The sequence below is a fragment of the Bufo gargarizans genome, chromosome 2 (genome assembly GCF_014858855.1).
Source record: "Bufo gargarizans isolate SCDJY-AF-19 chromosome 2, ASM1485885v1, whole genome shotgun sequence".
Lineage (NCBI taxonomy): Eukaryota > Metazoa > Chordata > Amphibia > Anura > Bufonidae > Bufo > Bufo gargarizans.
Window position 1 is genome coordinate 217,596,087 of NC_058081.1, and position 21,657 is coordinate 217,617,743.

Here is a 21,657-nt window from a genome sequence, read left to right on the forward strand (position 1 = left end):
ACTTTGAAATCCTATACAATTCTCATTTGTGTATGTAAAATTACATTAAGGCCTCATGCGCACAACTCTTCCGTTTTTTGCGGTCCGCAAATTGCGGATCCGCAAAACACGGAAGCCGCCCGTGTGCCTTCCGCAATTTGCGGAACAGGCGGCCCATTGTAGAAATGCCTATTCTTGTCTGCAAAATGGACAATGGGACATGTTATATTTTTTTTGCGGGTCCACGGAACGGAGCAATGGATGCGGACAGCACACGGAGTGCTGTCCGCATCTTTTGCGGCCCCATTGAATTGAATGGGTCCGCACCTAAGCCGCAAAAATTGCAGCTTGGATGCGGACCAGAACAATGGTCATGTGCATGAGGCCTAAAGTATATATTAGCAGTATGCTCATAGCCATTGTCATTTTCAGTGCATTTGTTGTGAAAGATGGCGTAAGAGCCATGTCCTTGCTGGCCAGTACAACATCTACGACAATGCATTATGGTCACCCTTTTTTTTTCACAACATGTTATATCATGTGATAGACACACAATTGCACGGCTCATTACAAGATTTAACTTAGTACTGTGAGACTATATCCACCTATGAAACTGGCTGACCTGTTACATGTACGCCTGGCAGCTGACGGCATCTGTGTTGGACCCATGTTCATATGTGCCCGCATTGATGAGAAAAATGATGTTTTATTATATGCAAATTAGCCTGTAGGAGCAATGGGGGCGCCAGCCGTTTTCACTGCCTGTACATGCCATTCAAAGTGAAGAAAGCACAGCAGTTGCAGAGAGAGCTGAGCCTCTAGGTATAATCACAATGCCCCTGTTGCTACTAGAGGCTTTTTTGCATATAGTAAAACATCAGTTTCATAGGTACAAATCTGCCGACAGATGTCTTTTACATCCACTGAAGATTTCAACAGTTGTTTTCTGTTCCAAATTCAAAATGCCACAAACAACGTCTCATTGGCATCAATGAAAAAGGGCAGTCAGGTGCACATGGACGCACTTTTTACCTGGCTGTTTTCAAATACACTTGAGAAGTAACATGTTACTTCCTTAAAGCGTATATTAGCTGCATTTCACATGGCGTCAATGGTAAAGGGCTAAAATAGCTAGAGGTATTTTTGGCATCGTCCTGTCGCCAAAAACACTCTGTTCTCAGAGGCAGATCAGACTGATCTGTCACTGGTTTTGCTCACAGAGATCGAATCAATGTGAACATAGCCTAACTGCACTCAACTGTGTGTCTGTCACATTTCCTGCAAAAAAAACTGAGAATGACAGGAAGCATAGATCTTGAGAACCATGTGGAATTCTATTGAAAAGGTGTACAACATTTCATTTTACAAGGCGTTATTTGCTGAAAGTGTTATAGCCTTAAAGGGGTTGTCTCATTTGAGACATTGGCACCATATCCGTAGGATATGCGGCCAATATCAGGTAGAGGTTGGACCGAAAGTGAAGGAGAACACACCATGCGTGCTCTCCATTCAGTTCTATGGGAGTTCCAAAAATAGGATTAGTAATGTGTGCTCAGCTATTTTCAGAAATTAATGGAGAGCGCACCGTGCTCACTCCAGGGGTCCCGTTCTGGTGATAGGTGCGGGTCCCAGAGGTGGAACCTGCACCTATCTGACATTGGTGGCATATTCTAGCAATGCCCATAAGAGGTGAAGTTACAGTCTGTTTCCATCCCATAGGTGATCAATATCTGATCATGGGGGTCCAACTCCTGCCCACTCCCACAGCTTTCCAATGAGTGATGCCTCCCCACAGCTTGCCAAGTACAGCGCCATATTATATAGCAGCTGTGCTTTTATTTCAGCTCAGGCCTATTCACCAGAATGGGACTGAGCTGCGCCTAGGCTATGTGACTTAATGGATGTGATGTCACTGGCCAAGAAAGAGGTCTACAGCGCTCACTGGAGTGTCACAGCCTCTATAGATAGCTGAACAGCAGGTGTGCCAGGAGTCAAACCCCTTCTGATTGTTTTTGTGCAAATTTTCTCAGTTCCATTGTAAAAAAAGTTTTTTCAATGCAAGTTTTCTGTTTTTCTTTTTTTTTTCCTAGTTCAATTGTAAAGAAGCACATGAAGGATCTTTGATGAAGATTAATATAGAACCTTCAAAAATTTGTGTAAGTACTGTACCAAAACTGAAAGAAATGACAATTTTCTCTGTTCCATTTATTTTTTGCATAGATTTATCAAACTGGTGTAAAGTAGAACTGGCTTAGTTGCCAATCAAATTCCACCTTTAATTTTCACAGCTCCATTGGAAAATGGAAGTTGGAATCTGATTGGTTGCTAATGGCAACTAAGTCAGTTCTACTTTACACCAATTTGATAAATGTCCCCCATTGTGCGTATGCAATCATTTCCGGGCTATTATTAAAGCATACCTATCCTTTCAACAAACTTTGCATTAATCAATATGACAGATTGTGTACATGAGAAATACCACTATTTCTGGTCATCATTATATGACTTGTATCTGGCATTTTTTGCAGTTTTCTCCCATGTATGCTAGATCTTTAGTTTGCAGTTCTCCCAGATCTGGTAGTGGAGACTAGCTCCCATCCACTGCACACAGAACTTTCTCACACTCAGACACAGCTCTAAGGTCATAGTGGAGATTACTGAGAAGTACTGACCTGTACTGAAGTAAATAACACACTTAGGGCTCATGCACATTAATGTCTTTTCTTTCCGCTTCCGTTCCGTTTTTTTGTGGACCGTATACGGAACCATTCACTTCAATGGGTCTGCAAAAGCAACAGAAGGTACTCTGTGTGCATTCTGTTTCCATATTTGGATTCCGCAAAAAAGTAGAGCATGGCCTATTATTGTCCGCAAATCACGGTCCGAGGCCCCATTCAAGTCAATGGGTCTGCAAAAAATACGGAACGCACACGGAATACATCCGTATGTCATCCGTATTTCATCCATATTTCGCGGATCCGTACTGTAGAAATTCTATGCCCAGCCCATATTGCTCATGTGTTTGGTGATTAATAAGTTAATGTTTCCGTTTCCAACCTGGAAAAAACGGATCGCATGCGGAAACCATACGGATATGTTTTGTGGAATAATGGAATGGAAGAGGATTTAAATCAGAGAAAAAAAAAACGAACAACGGATCCGTGAAAAATGGACCGCAAAACAACAATGGTCGTGTGCATGAGCCCTTAGGATAAGATAGAAACTTTTTAGCTATTTAGCTGTAGTAGTCTCTTGCTCACTCCTCCCCCTTCCATAGACCTGTATTGAATGATGTAATCTGATCTTTCCGTAAGAAGTCTCACCAAGATGGATTTCTCGGACATTTCAGAGACAATTTTATTTTAGAAAATGTCCGCAATGTCCGCAATGTTTATATCCATGGCCTCATTCAGCTATGTCCGAATCGCTAGGGCCAACCTGCGCCAAAGATCTCCAAGGGCTCCACATTCGTGTGAACTTATCATGCGTCCTATTGATTCAGCTAGAGATTTCCTCAAATTTGCAGATTTGATTCACCTTAGCTGACATTTCCTGTATGGATGGAGGGTTGGTGTCAAGCCAGTGAAGGGGGATCAATGTTTTTGCAGCTGCAATGATATGCGAGACTAAGCTCTTTTTTGAGGGGGAGTATTGCGGCGTTGGGAGTGCAAGCACTACTGATTCCAAAGTGAGCTTAAATCCAGGGGTTGCGAGTTTCCTAATCAGGGCCTCTACCTCTCTCCAATAGGGTTGAATCAGTGTGCAGTTCCACCAGATATGCGACAGAGACCCTACGCCCTCTCCACATCTCCAGCACTCCCTATTGGACGATAGACCTCTTTTGTATAGAAAATCAGGGGTTTTATACCACCTTGATAGGAGTTTAAAATGGTTCTCCTGTAAACGTGTACATCTAGAGATTCCATGTGAACCTCTTAATATCTGTTTTGTTTCAGAAGTCGTCAGAACCCTATCCAACTCCTTCTCCCATTCCCTAATGTACACCGGCTTCAAAGCCTCACCCTCACTTCCCACCACCGGGTAGAGATTTGACACTTTCCTAACCGCAGGTACTGGTGACAAGATACTTTTTTCGAAGTCAGTCAAGGACCTCTGTGTAGGGTACTTTGCCGTCAACTCCCCACACACAGCTTTAATATGTGGCTTGACTATAAAGAAACCTGGGGATTCAGTGGTCGAGCTCGGAAGCTTTTCTAGTATGGAGTCTTCAAAAATCGGGGCAATATCTCCTAATTTCACTGACTTAAGTAGGTTCCATATGTGCGATTTATCTACGTTGCCCTGGTGCATCAAGTCTGGTAAGAGACTCAGTGGTAGTAGAGGTGATGGGTCAGGTGCCAAATGTCCCTTCACTTCTCTCCATACCCCACAGAGACCTCTAAACAATGGGTCTAAACTCATGTCATTTTGAATGCTCCTTTCTGGGAGCCATAGATGTTTTTGAAAGTCCTTCCCTACGCTGTGTCTGCAAATGGCTTGAACATCTGGACGTCTTTTTGGCTCCGCCATTTCAATCCACCTATTAAGTTGTACCGCTTTATAGTACTTAGCAACATCTGGCAAGCCTAGTCCTCCTTTTTTCCTGCTTCTGACTAGAATTTCATGTGATAATCTGGGTTTCTTGCCGTTCCATAAAAATTTAGAGAACAGACTTTTCATATTCAGAAAGAATGATTTGGGAAGCCATATCGGGACCAGCTGCATGGTGTAAAGGACTTTTGGTAAAACATATGCCTTCAGAACATTCTTTCTCCCCATCCAAGAGAGATAAGGGAGATTGTATGAATGTAACAGACGCTGAATATCTCCCAAGAGAGGGGTGTAGTTTTGTTGATATAAGTCGTTGACATTCCTGGGGATTAGTATCCCTAAATATTTAATTGGGCCTTTGGTCCAGTGGAACGGGAGCCTAGCCTTCAATGAAGTAGTTTTGGATTCGGGAAGGGAGATATTCAGTATCTCTGATTTAGAATGATTGACTTTAAAGTCTGATAGGGAGCTGTACTCGGCTATTTTCCCAACTAGTGGATCTAACCCTTTCTCCGGTTCCATTATCAGGAACAGTAAGTCATCAGCGAATGCAGTGCATTTCAATTCCCCGTCTCCATATTTAACACCCGAGATTTCTGGAGATTGTCTAACTAACTGCAGTAGTGACTCCACAACTAAAATAAATAATGAGGGGGACAAGGGACAGCCTTGCCTAGTTCCATTTGTTATGTCAAAAGATGGCGAGAGCGTGCCATTCACTTTCAACCTAGCATATGGGTTTTGATATAGAGTAAATATTGCTCTAATAAATGCATCTGGGAAGGCAAACCGTTGGAGAGTTAATTTCATGAACAGCCAATTGACTCGATCAAATGCCTTCTCGGCGTCAATGCTTAGTAAGGCTAATGGAAGCCCCTTTCTGCGTGCCATGTGGATAGCATGGAATACTCTGTGAGAGTTATCTTTACCCTCCCGACCCTGGATAAAGCCAGATTGTTCATTGCCAATCAAAGCTGGCAGGAACTTACTTAGTCTTCCGGCCAAAATCTTGGCCCATAGTTTTAAATCCAGGTTCAGGAGGGAAATCGGACGATAGCTGCCACAGTCCAGGGGGTCCTTACCCTCTTTAGGTATCAGGGTGATATGAGATTCGAGCGTCTGTTTAGGGAGAGAGTTCCCTTGCATGAGTGAATTGCACACTTCGGTAAACCTAGGAATGAGTATGTCCTGAAACTTTTTATAGTAAAGTAGGGGGAGACCGTCCGGACCCGGGCTTTTTCCGGGGGGGAAGGTTTTGAGTGTACTAATTACCTCCTCAGCTGATATCGGTCTGACAAGGCATTTTGAGTCCTCTGGTGTGATAGTCGGGAGATGAAGGGAGTTTAGGAAGGTGTTGATGCGGTTCTCTCTTTGGAGCTCCTCATCGACGGAACCTTTCTGGTGTAGATTGTAAAGTGTTGAATAAAACTCTTTAAAAGCATTAGCTATTTCTGGAGTGTCTCTGGTCAGATTGCCGCTTGGCTGCTTAATTGAGGAGATGTGCGTGACAGTCTTAACCTTCTTTAGTAGGGATGACATCAATTTTCCACCTTTATCACCATGCGCATAGACCCTATGCTGGAAATTAATCAGTTGTTTAGCTACTCTCCGACTGAGGAGATTGCGGAGTTTAATCCTAAGCTCTATTAATGTGTTTTGGTGTTCTTTTCGTAGTGAGGCTTTATGTTTCCTCTCAATTGCTGCTATATCTGCTAGGAGTGTATCCACCTCTTTTTGTTGCTCCCTTTTCACTTGAGTGCCTAGGGAGATAAAACAGCCTCTAACGAACGCCTTATGGGCCTCCCATACAATGGGTTGTGAGCTGTGCGTGGAGGAGTTAAGCGCAAAGTACTCAATTAGTTGAGTCCTGACCTGGTCCGCATGGAGTTGGTTGTACAGGAGAGATTCATTTAGCTTCCAGCACCAGTCCCCTTTCGGTAAGGAAGTGAGGGTGAAGGACGCCAGGCATGGAGCATGATCCGATATGGTGATATTACCAATGTCCGCCGCTCTGAAATAGGGAAGAAGAGATGAAGAAGTTAGAATATGATCTAGACGTTGGTATGTCATCTGTGGGATGAAAACTTCTCCAAACATCAATTAAGCGTAAATCCTGAAGTTTCTTGTGAAGTCTACTAAGAAGCCTTTGTGCCACTCGGGAATTAGCTGAGGATGAGTCGATTGCTGGGTCTAGTACTAGGTTTAAATCAGCTCCTAAGATAACCTGCCCTTCAGCGAAGAGTTTAAGGGTGTCTAGGGCCTGTAGGAGCCATTGTACAGGGGACTTGTTCGGTACGTAAAAGTTAGCCAGGGTGATTTTTTGATCTGCTAGCAAGCCTTTGACTAATAAGAGGCGACCATCTGCATCTGTATGTTGTTGTATCATGTTGAAGGGGATGGACTGATGGATCGCAATAGCTACCCCTTTGGAAGCAGAAACAGGTTGGACACTGTGAAACCAATGTGCAAAGGGACGTTTTGGCATCCTTGGCATTTTCTTTTGGCGCAGGTGGGTTTCCTGCAGAAATATTATTTGGGAGCCCATCTTCCTAAGAGCAAGCATAACTTGGCTGCGTTTCTGAGGTGAATTCATACCCTTAACATTGAATGTTGCGACCTTTATGTCTGCCATCTCAGGGCGTGACTTGTTTGTTTCTATGCTGAAGATAAATGCTGTTTGGGCAGTTTATAAGACTCTTTACGGAACTGATGTGTGTGTTAAGAGGGGGGGGGGGGAGGGGGTCAGGTAGAGGTTGGTTGGAGAGGTTGAGACAGGTAAATAATAAAAAGAAAAGAAAAAGAGAAGAGAAAGAGGAGAGAGAGGAGAAGATGTAAAAGGAAGTAACAAACAGTAAGTCAAACAAATACTGGAATCAAACCCAGTAGGTAAGCTATCTTTCCTGAAGCTATCCGTCAACAGTTAGATAGCTAGGGGGTGAACGTAATTTTATAAGTAGCCTGGACGTGTTTCCCAAGCAACACAGCCAATGCGTAAAATGTGAGGTATGGTGACTCATGTATTTTTATACCTTTTCCTGGACTCGCTAGAGCAAGGTGAGAACCAAAGTACATGGATAGGTGGAGGGGGATGGAGGCTCACGCGTCTATAGGTCCTATGGTGGGTAATCCATGCATCTTGAAAGAGAGAGCTAGTCTCAGTCTAGTGCAAACCTAGTCTCAGACGGTTATTTAGGGTTCGACTCTTGATGGACTAATCCAATATTTGAGCCGTGAATTGAGTCATTGCAGACCTATTAATACAGTTCTTGGGTGCTCAGTGTGGGAGGTATTTGCTCTTGCTAGGTACTTCAGAGGCACATAAAGAATAAAGAGCGGTAGTCGTATATGTCTGAGGGGTATCACTTTCTTATTGCAAGTTAGCTACGATACTACTGGCGCCAATACTTATCGCCCCGTATTAACGGGGTACAAAAAATGCGCATCAAAAAATGCGCATCAAGCTCCCTGCACTAATCTGTATCCATATATTTTCTGCCGCCAACAATCTGTATGGGTGGCTATCAACCGTGGGCTCAAAGTCAGCTTGGGATAAGAGTATCTTAACAACAGAAACATAACAGAAATATTCGCATATAACACGTGCATGCAATACAATTCAAATATGCGACCCAAATCTGGCGCTCAAGGGCCAGGAATTCCACTCTGCGCCTACCCGCACCAATCGTGCGAATAAAGCAAAGAGCGGTAAAGAAAACGACATGGTGAGATCATCGTCATAACCCCCCCATGTCCCAGTGATACTAAACCCCATGTTGATGTGAGTGTCCTCATGGTGGAAGATCCTTGGCTTCCGTCTGGTGCTTAATCGCCTTCCCAGCCTTGGCACGCTGTACTTTCCTCCAGGATTCCAGGGGTGGCAGTTTCGGAAGCAACGCCGGGTAGTTTACCGGGAGCCAGGTAGGTGTATCCATAGGTGGAATTCCAATTAGTTCCCATGCCTTATCCAAGTCCTCTGGGGTGTGGATGATGATACGCCTCCCGTTCTTGTTGATGGAGAGGCCAAAAGGGTACATCCATGAATATGGAATCTTCTTTGATCTTAGCGAATCTAGCAAGGGCTTTAGTATGCGCCTTTTCGCTAGTGTAGATGGAGCAATGTCCTGGTACAGGGCAATTTCAGCGTCTCCGTATGTGATCCGCCCTTTGGTGCGGGCTGCGTCCATTACCCTCGCTGTATCCACGAAGGACAGCAGACCGCAGACCACATCTCTTGGTCTTTCGTTTGGCTTCGGCTGGGGTCTAAGCGCCCTGTGTATGCGCTCAATTATTATTGAGGTGGCCCAGTCCGAGTCCAGAATGTCCGCAAATATCTCCATGGCCACTTTGCGCAACGATTCAGCTGCCCAAGACTCGGGGAGGCCCTTTATTCGGATGTTACGCCGTCTACTACGGTTTTCCTGGTCTTCTAACAGCGAAAAGGCTCTGTTAAGTTCCTCAGCGTGGTCGCTGAGACATTCGGCCACTCCATTAGCATGCGAGCTGAGGTCTTGCGTCGCCTGCTCTAGGGCTTCCACCCTGTGTCCCACCTGGGATATTTCAGACTTAATGTCCGCCAGCTCAGTCAGGACCGGTCGCAGCGCTTTTTCTAGTGTTTGACCGAGGATCTTGGTGAGAAAAGTCTTTGAAACTGGAGCTGGATCTGGCTCCTCAGTCGTGGCGCAGCGCTCGCTATCATCTCCTGAGTCCTCAGCTTCCGCCTCCCTCATGCACGCCGTCGCCATCTTGGCACCAGCTCCCGGCGAGTGAGAGCTCCTTTTTTTCAGGAATTTTTGCATGTCCTGCTGGCCCTTGTGGGATCGAGGGGTGTCAGGGGGATCTAGACCCCTGTCTCTGCCGTACTTGACCATTTCTGCTCTGGTCACCGCTGTTTATAAGGCTGTAGATGCTGGGACGTGGAGGAGCAGTTCTTTCACACAGCCATCCACGCCAACGGCCAGGCTCCGCCCCACACGTTACAATTTTTTGTCTGTTTAGTGAGAATCGTTTGACACATGCATGTTTTAGTCCTTTAGCCAAGATGCAGACCTCTGAATTGAAGGCAAGATTACCATAATATTAATAAAGCAATATTGTTTAGGACAAATGTATATAAATCAAGTAATATTTAAATTCATGCTTGTAAATTTTGTTCCTGGCAGTTCAGATTCTGAAACAAAACATTCATTAATCCTATTTTGTCCGAAAGGTTTTACACATTCCAATACTGCCATCTGCAGGTTCATTTAAGAATTACATTTCCTTGTGATGTGCATGCAGTTTGTATTGAATAGTTTTTTTTATTTTACCTACTTGTATAGTACTGACATATTCCACAGCACTTTACAGACATTCCCATTACTCTCTGTGCCCAATGGGGCTCACAATTTAAATTGCCTATCAGTATGTCACTGGAGTGAGGGTGAAACTGGATTCCCCAGAGGAAACCCTCACAAACAAGGGAAGAACGTACAAACTCCATGAAGATGTTGTCCTTGGTGAGATGTGACCAAGAAGCCCTGTGCTACAAGGCACCATTGCTAACCACTGAACCAGGGTGCTGTCCATTAACCATCAATTTTTTTAACCCTTTTGCTGCCAGGGGTTTTTGCACCTCTGGTGTTCAGGGCAAATTCACACTTTTTGCACAAATAATACTTCAATTGCAAAAGAACAAAATCATACAAACCCCCGTACCAATATATAAATTCGGAAAGTATATATGCAGCACATTTTCAAAATGCCACTCAGTACTTTATACACAGAGGTAACTTTGTGTATATTTGCATCAAATTGAGTGTTTTTTTTTTGTTGTGTAAATGTTGATATTAGTGAGTAAAAGTGTGACTAAAGCAGCATGTTCAACATGTGCAGAGGTCATATATACCACATTAGCCTAAATCTATGTGCATATATCTTAATAAAATCAACAGAACTGGAAATACCAAAAATCTGGTTTTATGCTGGAAATTGTAAAAAAAGAACAACCTCTAAATGACAGGGATTACACTCACTGAAAAGTAACTGCACCCCCAAAACCCATATATTGCCTGAAAGCAGACAACTTGATGATTGCAGTTGTCCTGATAGATTGTTGTTAGTTGTATCCACCTTCATGTAACTTTGTGAAAAAAAAACTGGAATTATCTAAACTAAACATTTGCACCTAAAATTCACATACAAGCATAGGTTTAAACACTAAACAACATAAAATTAATATATTAAGGGGGCTGCGTGAAAAACGCATTGATCCGCAAGCAAGTGCGGGTGCAATGCGTTTTTCACTGATGGTTGCTAAGAGATGTTGTTCGTAAACCTTCAGTTTTTTATCACACGCATGAAAAACGCATCAAAACGTATTGCACCCGCGCGGAAAAAACTGAACAACTGAACGCAATCGCAGACAAAACTGACTGAACTTGCTTGCAAAATAGTGCGAGTTTCACTGAACGCACCCTGAACGCATCCGGACCTAATCCGTCACGCTCGTGTGAAAGATGTCTTAGACATACAAAGCAAGTCCTTACATATAACGGTCAGGAATAGTAGCTGCTGGAAGCTGTAAGTTACCATCTATGATGAGGACAGGGTCCTGTATTGCACACAGTGTAACAGAAATATAAAATGGAGCTACCCTCACGTGACATCCAGAGGAGCAGCTCATCCTGGCACAGTGAGAGGGCAGTACTGAACATGTAGTAACACACTGTACAGTAAGGCCTCATCCACACGACTGTGGTGTGTTTTGCGGTCCGCAAATCGCGTATCCGCAAAACACGGATGGTGTCCGTGCGCGTTCCGCAATTTGCGGAACGGCATGGACAGTCTTCAATATTAATGTCTATTCTTGTCCGCAAAGCGCGGACAAGAATAGGGCATGTTATATTTCATCTTTTGCTGCCCCATTGAAGTGAATTGGTTGGCATCCGAGCCACCAAAACAGGGCCTTGGATGCAGACCCAAACAACGGCCATGTGCATGAGGCCTAAAGAGGAGTGACTAGACAGCAGTACAGGGTTTTTTACCAGAGAAATGGCCACGTTGATTGGTTGGAGTCTGAGACATTGTATGTTGAGTCTAGTTTCAACTTAAGATGGTTCAGAAAGAACCATTGTATGTTGAAAATATTGTATCCTGAGGACATTGTTTCTTGAGGGTCCACTGTACTTCAAATTTGCAACTAAAATACATACTCTATATTTACCGCTGCATGTATTAAAAGAAACTCAGAAACTGTAATCCTAATTGAAAATAATAAATCTCTAAGGCCCCTTTCACACGGGCGAGTTTTCCGTGCGGGTGCGATGCGTGCGGTGAACGCACTGCACCCGCACTGAATCCTGACCCATTCATTTCTATGGGACAGTGCACACGAGCGGTGATTTTCACGCATCACTTGTGCGTTGCGTGAAAATCGCAGCATGCTCCTCTTTGTGCGTTTTTCACGTAACGCAGGCCCTATAGAAATGAATGGGGTTGCGTGAAAATCGCATGCATCCGCAAGCAAGTGCGGATGTGGTGCGATTTTCACGCATGGGTTCTAGGTGACAGTCTATGCACTGTATTATTTTCCCTTATAACATGGTTATAAGGGAAAATAATAGCATTCTGAATACAGAATGCTTAGTATAATAGTGCTGGAAGGGTTAAAAATAATAAAAAAGTTAACTCACCTTCTCCTCTTGTTAGCGTAGATCCCGGTCTGTTCTTTAGCTGTGGGCTGAATGACCTGAGGTGATGTCAGATCACATGCTCCATCACCATGGTGATGGACCATGTGATTGGAGCATGTGATCTGACGTCACCTCAGGTCATTCAGTCCACAGCTAAAGAACAGACCGGGATCTACGCTAACAAGAGGAGAAGGTGAGTTAACTTTTTTATTATTTTTAACCCTTCCAGCACTATTATACTATGCATTCTGTATTCAGAATGCTATTATTTTCCCTTATAACCATGTTATAAGGGAAAATAATACAATCTACAGAACATCAATCCCAAGCCCGAACTTCTGTGAAGAAGTTCGGGTCTGGGTACCAAACATGCGCGACTTTTCTCACGCGAGTGCAAAACGCATGACAAAGTTTTGCACTCGCGCGGAAAAATCGTGCATTTTCCCGCAACGCACCCGCCTCTTATCCGGGCAAAAAACATGACGCCCGTGTGAAAGAGGCCTAAACCTAATATAATGCATTGGGTTGCTTTCAGAACGGCGTAACGTGGGTGCTTAATTGCTCCCATATTATTTAAAACACATCTGAACCTTCTGTGGTTCATCAGAAATGTACTGTAGGTAGAGGCTCCTGGATTACACCTGTTTAAAGAGCTGCCTGATGGAAATCTTTTTCATCTGATAATTGTTATTATTATCACTGTGGCATGTAAACGGTATCACTAGAGAAACGTTCAGCATATTTTACGCTAAAGACTAGGCATGGACAGGACAGGTACAGTGTAAAATGGAAACTTTATTGATGTTTGTGTGTGATTTTGTGACTATTTTGATGCTGTGATCCAGACACTGGTAAACGTCAGGGCAGTGGCATCAATAAAAGGCCTAATTAGGTCTTGTTTTAAAGCTTAAAATACGTTTTGAAACAAGACCTGTCATATCTCTAGCTGATATACAGCTTGAGATACAGTCATCAGTAGTAAGGTCGTACCTCATACTACTTTGGCTACTGAACTGCTATCCTGCAAGGACGTATGACTTTCATTCTTGCAAGGAAAGGGTTAATGACATAGTAACACTGTACACTATGCAGTTGTGACTTTTTTTTCTTCCAAAAACCTGTTGCAAATATTCTACAGTTATACGAAAAAGTATACAAATAAGCTTTCAAGAATTAAGCACACTCTCACTACAGTAGGTTAAAGCTTGGGCTCCATTCTCATCGACTGTGACATCATTTGAGCTACAGCACCGTGAGCTCACAGTGGTACAAAAACCAAGGCTTTTTCAAAAAGTATATGCTTTTTTTCATGAGGGATCAGGGATTCAGCAATACCAAGACTATACAACAGCCCAAGTAGGTGCAATTGACACATGTAATTGTTACATATTGCGATCCAAACTAGTGTAATGATATATAGGTGGTAGCGCTTGATATGAAGTCTGATTATGGTAAGCTGTTTCGTGTTAGATAGTTAGCGCTGAGAATATTTCATACATATTTCCCTTTTGTTAGTCAGTTGCGGTACTGATAGTTTTGTCACCAGCAAGGTATATTTTGACTGTAGAGCTTGTGAAATTGCACATTTTCTTTCCCAAAAAACCTGTTGCAAATTTTCTACAGGTAAAAAGTTTACAAATAAGCATATTGTACTATGTTACCAGCACTGTATATTTTGGCCACATCGGTTTTCCAATTGCACTCTTTTCTTTCTTCAAAGACCTGTTGCACAATTCCTTACGTTAATAAGTGTACAGATGAGTGTATTTTACTGTTTCACCAGCAGGGTATATTTTGACACCAGAGGTTGTTCAATTGTGTTTTTTTTTTACAAAATCCTGTTGCAAATTGTCTGTAGTTTATAAGTGTGCAAATAAGAGTATTTTCCTGTGTGAACAGCAGGGTATATTTTGGCTGCAGATCTAATTTTTTTAAAATAAATAAATAAATAAATAAAATGTATGTACAGTAAGCATATTTTGCAACGTCATGGTCAGCATATACAGGTCCTTCTAAAAAAATTAGCATATTGTGATAAAGTTCATTATTTTCTGTAATGTACTGATAAACATTAGACTTTCATATATTTTAGATTCATTACACACCAACTGAAGCAGTTCAAGCCTTTTATTGTTTTAATATTGATGATTTTGGCATACAGCTCATGAAAACCCAAAATTCCTATCTAAAAAAATTAGCATATCATGAAAAGGTTCTCTAATCGAGCTATTAACCTAATCATCTGAATCAACTAATTAACTCTAAACACCTGCAAAAGATTCCTGAGGCTTTTAAAAACTCCCAGCCTGGTTCATTGCTGAAAACCGCAATCATGGGTAAGACTGCTGACCTGACTGCTGTCCAGAAGGCCATCATTGACACCCTCAAGCATGAGGGTAAGACACAGAAAGAAATTTCTGAACGAATAGGCTGTTCCCAGAGTGCTGTATCAAGGCACCTCAGTGGGAAGTCTGTGGGAAGGAAAAAGTGTGGCAGAAAACGCTGCACAACGAGAAGAGGTGACCGGACCCTGAGGAAGATTGTGGAGAAGGACCGATTCCAGACCTCGGGGGACCTGCGGAAGCAGTGGACTGAGTCTGGAGTAGAAACATCCAGAGCCACCGTGTACAGGCGTGTGCAGGAAATGGGCTACAGGTGCCGCATTCCCCAGGTCAAGCCACTTTTGAACCAGAAACAGCGGCAGAAGCGCCTGACCTGGGCTACAGAGAAGCAGCACTGGACTGTTGCACGTCATTCGGAAATCAAGGTGCCAGAGTCTGGAGGAAGACTGGGGAGAGGGAAATGCCAAAATGCCTGAAGTCCAGTGTCAAGTCCCCACAGTCAGTGATGGTCTGGGGTGCCATTTCAGCTGCTGGTGTTGGTCCACTGTGTTTTATCAAGGGCAGAGTCAATGCAGCTAGCTATCAGGAGATTTTGGAGCACTTTATGCTTCCATCTGCTGTAAAGCTTTATGGAGATGAAGATTTCATTTTTCAGCACGACCTGGCACCTGCTCACAGTGCCAAAACCACTGGTAAATGGTTTACTGACCATGGTATTACTGTGCTCAATTGGCCTGCCAACTCTCCTGACCTGAACCCCATAGAGAATCTGTGGGATATTGGGAAGAGAAAGTTGAGAGACGCAAGACCCAACACTCTGGATGAGCTTAAGGCCGCTATCGAAGCATCCTGGGCCTCCATAACACCTCAGCAGTGCCACAGGCTGATTGCCTCCATGCCACGCCGCATTGAAGCAGTCATTTCTGCAAAAAGATTCCCGACCAAGTATTGAGTGCATAACTGAACATAATTATTTGAAGGTTGACTTTTTTTGTATTAAAAACACTTTTCTTTTATTGGTCGGATGAAATATGCTATTTTTTTTAGATAGGAAATTTGGGTTTTCATGAGCTGTATGCCAAAATCATCAATGTTAAAACAATAAAAGGCTTGAACTACTTCAGTTGGTGTGTAATGAATCTAAAATATATGAAAGTCTAATGTTTATCAGTACATTACAGAAAATAATGAACTTTATCACAATATGCTAATTTTTTTAGAAGGACCTGTATTTTTGGTGGAGCAATTGCTTTGTACCAGTACTACTATGTGTGTATAAACACAGCCAGGCATCTGCCCCCATTAAGGGATGGTTTTTCTACCACCTTTTGAGAACAGAACATTGCTTCTTCCGATATTACCATGTGTGTAAACAGAGCAGTTAGACACAGAAGTTAACAAGTTTAGGGTCTTACAGGAACAGTGTTAGATATTGGAAAGACATATTGTTTTGATAAATTAAATTACTTGATAGAAAGTCAGGTTTTAACACTAGGGACAGGATAGGGTCAGTTAGTTTATTGTGTGTGTTTACATGCTTCAGCTGTTCACATACGTACAGACTCTGCTGCACTGCACACTTTTTCCAATCGTGCCTTTTTCCCAAAAAACCTGTTGCACATTTTCTCCAGTTTACACATGTACAAAAAAAAGAAAGACAAAATGTGAGTCGTGGGAGACCTCAGAGTGTCATACACAAATTTTCAGGCCGACAACGTTCAATTTGGGTTAAATTTATTTGTACCCAAATTGAATGTTTCCAGACACAAAAATAATTTCAAGAAATTAATTCATCTCTAGTGGCCACTTACAATTTTTAAAAGTCTCAGACACAATTATCCATAGTTTTCAGTCATTACAGAGTCACTCCATGTGGCCCTTCCCTTATAAGTATCAGCATTTTATTTTCGCTGGTAGTAATACATGTTTTTTTCTTCTAGGGACATGATGCTAATGAAAATGACGCAAAAGAAATATTGAAACATATCTGCACAACTATAAAGCCAGGATACCAGCCAAACAAAGATAAATGCCATATAGATCTGGGCAGTGGAAGTTCTAGTCACCTGGTGGTAGTAAATGCCTATGTTCAAAGTGAGTACTACAAATGTATTCAAAATTGTTTAATTTATAGAGGGAGTGTTAATTGCAAAAACATGTTACTGAATAGCCTTGGTTTGTAATATTAGAATAATGGTGAGACTTATTTGATGTACAATACAAGTTAATATATTTCTGTAGGACGAAAAATTTGTGAACTGTCTGATATTGTTTTCTGTATTCTTTTGCTAAAATACAAACGGGACGGTCGCAGCATTTGCCCCATAAGACGCACTGCTATTTTTCCCCCACTTTTGCGAAAAAGAAGGTACTTCTCTACTGTAAGAATAAAGGCCAATGCATGCAGTGTGTCACGTTACTGTAAAACAAACACGTTAAGTGACCATGAAGAAGCATGCTTCACTATATGGCACTCAGCGCACAGTTAAGGAGCGGCAATGCTTATACTTTCCATTGTGTTGTGTTCCACTGTTACAGGGAACACAACGCCCATAGTAAACCTAGCCTCTCACTGATAACTGATTATGTAAATATGTTTTTTGCAGGACTAGAGACACTTATATAAGTGACGGGAATGGATAGTCAATAGTTCAAAACTGAAGCTGTAAACCATTTGAAAAACTGCTGTCATTCAGCTAAGGCTATAAAAACTTGTAAACTCAGATTGTTAGCTTAAACTTTAAACATGACTATGGGATTCTACTAGGGAAATCATGTTTTACAATAAATGCCCCTTCCTGGATCCTCCCACTGCCCTATCTTCAGCAGAAGATCAGCACACAAAGGAGAAGGCAGCAGCTTCCTAGCCAGTAGTTCTGTGCTAATGACATGTATATTGCCTTTCTTTCCTTCAAGGAATGTATAAAATACATTTGCATATTAAATACAGAGGAGTCGGGGAGTCAGAGTCGGAAGTACCCAAAAACTGAGGAGTCGGAGCATTTATCTACCGACTCCACAGCCCTGCTGAAGTCTTCCAAAAGCATGTGGGAAAAGGTGTTATGGTCTGATGAAACCAGGGTTGAACTTTTTGGCCATAATTCCAAAAGATATGTTTGGCCCAAAAACAACACTGGACATCACCAAAAGAACACTATATCCACCATAGTGAAGCATGGTGGTGGCAGCATTATGCTTTGGGGCTGTTTTTCTTTAGCTGGAACTGGGGCCTTAGATAAGCTAGAGGGAATTATGAACAGTTCCAAATACCAGTCAATATTGGCACAAAACCTTCAGGCTTCTGCTAGAAAGCTGAACATGAAGAGGAACTTCCTCTTTCAGCATGACAACGACTAAAAGCATACATCCAAATCAAAGGAATGGCTTCACCAGAAGAAGATTAAAGTTTTGGAATGGCCCAGCCAGAGCCCAGACCTGAATCAGTGGGGTGATCTGAAGAGGGCTGTGCACACTAAATGCCCTCGCAATCTGACAGATTTGTAGTGTTTTTGCAAAGAAGAGTGGGCAAATCTTGCCTAGTCAAATGTGCCATGCTGATAGATTCATACCCCAAAAGACTGAGTGCTGCAATAAAATCAAAAGGTGCTTCAACAAAGTATTAGTTTAAGGGTGTGCACACTTATACAACCATATTATTTTATTTTTATATTTTTTCTGCCCTCTACCAAAAATATTTAAATTCGTTTTTCAATTGAGGCTACTTTCACATTAGCGTTCGGGGCTCCGCTTGTGAGTTCCGTTTAAAGGCTCTCACAAGCGGCACCGAACGCATCTGTCCAGCCCTAATGCATTCTGAGTGAATTCGGATCCGCTCAGAATGCATCAGTCTGGCAGCGTATGGCCTCCGCTCAGCAGGCGGACAACTGTACGCTGCTTGCAGCGTTCGGGTGTCCGCCTGGCCGTGCAGAGGCAAACGGATCCGTCCAGACTTACAATGTAAGACACTATATGGCTCAATTTTCAAACGGATCCGTCCCCCATTGACTTTCAATGTAAAGTCTGGACGGATCCGTCTGAAGCTACTTTCACACTTAGAATTTTTTCTACAAAATAATGCAGACGGATCCGTTCTGAACGGAGCCCATCGTCTGCATTATATGAGCGGATCCGTCTGGGCAGACCCCAGACGGATCCACTCTGAACGCAAGTGTGAAAGTAGCCTGAGTTGTACAGTTTATAGGTCACATTAAAGGTGGAAAAAGTTCTGACATTAATTATCTTTGTCTCATTTTTTTACATCACAGAAACCTGACATTTTAACAGGGGTGTGTAGACTTTTTATATCCACTGTAGGTGTTCTGTTCATTCTCATGTTAATATGATTATTTTTTTAGGAGGGTAAGGAAAGCGCAAAACCAATCTGTAACCAACCTTTTTTTTTTTTTTTTTTTAAGGTTCCTTAAGTCCAGATGAATTGTATGCATCACTAAAACACATAAAAAAGGTAAATGATTTCCTAAATGTCCTCCGTTGTGAAAGTATGAGGCTATGTTCTCATTGGCAAGAAATGCAGCTGACGCAGCAGAGCGAAATGGTCATTTTTGGCTGAATAATCCACATGTAAAACACAGCAACAACTTCCTATTGACTTCAACATAAAAAACTGGTTGCTGCAGCTGATTTGAAAAACACTTGAGAAGTGGTTTGATACTTCTTTCAAGCAGATTTGATGGGGGAAGTCTATGAGAAAGGGGTAAAATACTTTGATGAGTAGGAGGCGTATCTTGAGTGTTTTGGGTGGTATTTAGGCAAGGGCTACACAGCAACACTGTCACGGCCAGGATCGCTGAGCAGCGGTGATCCCATAGAAATGAATGGGATTGTCACGGCAATCGCAAGAAATCCAACCGTGTTGCATTTCATGCAGCTGCCACAGCAATCCCATTCATTTCTATGGGATCACAACTGCTCAGCGATCCTAGCTGCGACCAGTGTCGCTGTGTAGCCCTTGCCTTACAGCACCAAAAAAGACCTGTTTTCTGCTGTTATCTACACTGCTGATCTGGCACAGCTTTTTCTGCGGCCAGTTTTATTAACTGCATACGCTGGAATGTGAATGCGAGCATAGTGGAAGAGATTTATCAAAACATATAAATAATTATATTAATAAATTAGGACTAAGTATCATAGGGGTTGTCTTTTAGATCTATCAATCTCTTATGACAACTCTGTCGTATGAGGCTATATAAACAACAGGATATACATATATAGTACCATATGTATTTAGATACTGCATTATCAGGTAGTACTGTAATAGAATAGCACATATTTGGCATTTCACACACTATGTACTACACTCATATGTGTAATCATATTTGTTATTAATAGTACGTTTTATTTTTTTTAAATGTTCAGGACAGTTCTTATTTGTTTCAATATGAGAACAGAAAATTTGAAGAAGAAGATCTGGTGAGCATTCCGCTTATCAGTGCTATAGTCTCCCTGGCAGTGGCTCTATTGATCATTGCAGCCATTTATGGATGTTGGCATCAAAGGCAAACACGCAAAAGAGAACAAGTAAGTAATTGATTTATTATTACTGCAGTTGATGCACAGAATATGTGCAAACCAGGCTCATCATTTAACATTTCCACTGTAAGGCCCCTTTCACACGGGGGAGTTTTCAGCACGGGTGCAAGGCGTGAGGTGAACTGTGAGGAAAAGGACCTTTGGTGACGTCACTGTGCTCATCACGTGGTCCATCACCACATCAATCACCACATCCATCATGTCATCAAAGGTCCTTTACCCAGGTTCTGAAGAAAGAAGAGGAGATCCACTACGCGGAAGTGGATGGGGTGAGTTAAAAAAAATTTTTATTTTACCCCTCAATGGACATTTTACTTGACATTCTGTATTAAGAATGCTATTATTTTCCCTTATAGCCATGTTATAAGGGAAAATAATAAAATGTACACAACACCTAACCCAAACCCGAACTTCTGTGAAGAAGTTCGGGTTCGGGTCTGGGTACCAAACATGCCGATTTTTATCACGCGTGTGCAAAACGCATTAAAACATTTTGCACTCGTGGGGAAAAATCTTGCATTTTCCCGCAACGCACCCGTATCTGTTCCTGCATGTCACCCGCAACGCCCGTGTGAACTCAGCCTAAAGAAAACATTCAGGTTGATGCCCAAGCCCTTGTTTGAAATACCCTTGTCAGCTATGACCCTTGGGCAAGAGGGACGCCAGGGCTGAGACTGACCATTCAGTGCATGCTCTAATGGGTTCAGATTTGATTTTCTATATAATACTGGAAATATTACCTTATACAAGGACTTCCAGGGCAGTGCCTATATTTTCCAGTTGGGCAACTATATACACATTGACAAAAAATAATGCACCAAGAAGGAGTCCGTCTGCATTAAAATTGCAAAAAAAAAGCTAAGTGTGAAAATAGCCTCGGACGGATCCGTCCAGACTTTCAATGTAAAGTCAATGGGGGACGGATCCGCTTGAAGATTGAGCCACATTGTGGCATATTCAAACGGATCCGTCCCCATTGACTTACATTGTAAGTCTGGACGGATCCGCACGGATCCGCACGCCTCCGCACGGCCAGGCGGACACCCGAACGCTGCAAGCAGCGTTCAGCTGTCCGCCTGTCCGTGCGGAGGCGAGCGGAGCGGAGGCTGAACGCCGCCAGACTGATGCAGTCTGAGCGGATCCGCTCCATTCAGACTGCATCAGGGCTGGACGGCTGCGTTCGGGTCCGCTCGTGAGCCCCTTCAAACGGAGCTCACGAGCGGACCGACGAACGCTAGTGTGAAAGTAGCCTTAGTTGCTGAAGCTGGCCTCCCAGCTGGTCCCATAAATACTCAATTGACGATAAATATGGCGCCTGAGGAGGCCAAGGAAGTATTGCAAACTGACAGAGACATTAATGGAAAACTGTCACACCTTGCCCTGTGGGTGGTTTGAGGAGGTCTGTCAGAATTGCTGCACGTGACTCGATCTGATAGTTTGTTTGTTGTGGGTTTGAGTACAGTTTCACCTTCTCCCAGGTGGTGTTCTTTTGGTGATTAGTGAAGCTATTTGTACCTCCCTTTTTCCCTATAGCCTTTGCAGGTTATAGTTCTACTTTGTGTGAG

General features: G+C 42.7%; 1 protein-coding gene across 1 annotated transcript in view; it reads left to right on the plus strand.

The window, feature by feature from the left end:
• The window catches only part of PODXL (podocalyxin like), a 98,114-nt gene that overhangs the window by 59,769 nt on the left and 16,688 nt on the right, over positions 1 to 21,657 (plus strand). Inside the window, exons 4-7 of the mRNA XM_044279997.1 lie at positions 2,070 to 2,135; positions 16,483 to 16,636; positions 18,958 to 19,007; positions 19,919 to 20,080. Coding sequence (XP_044135932.1) covers positions 2,070 to 2,135; positions 16,483 to 16,636; positions 18,958 to 19,007; positions 19,919 to 20,080 — 432 coding nt within the window. The remainder of the gene's footprint in view (positions 1 to 2,069; positions 2,136 to 16,482; positions 16,637 to 18,957; positions 19,008 to 19,918; positions 20,081 to 21,657) is intronic.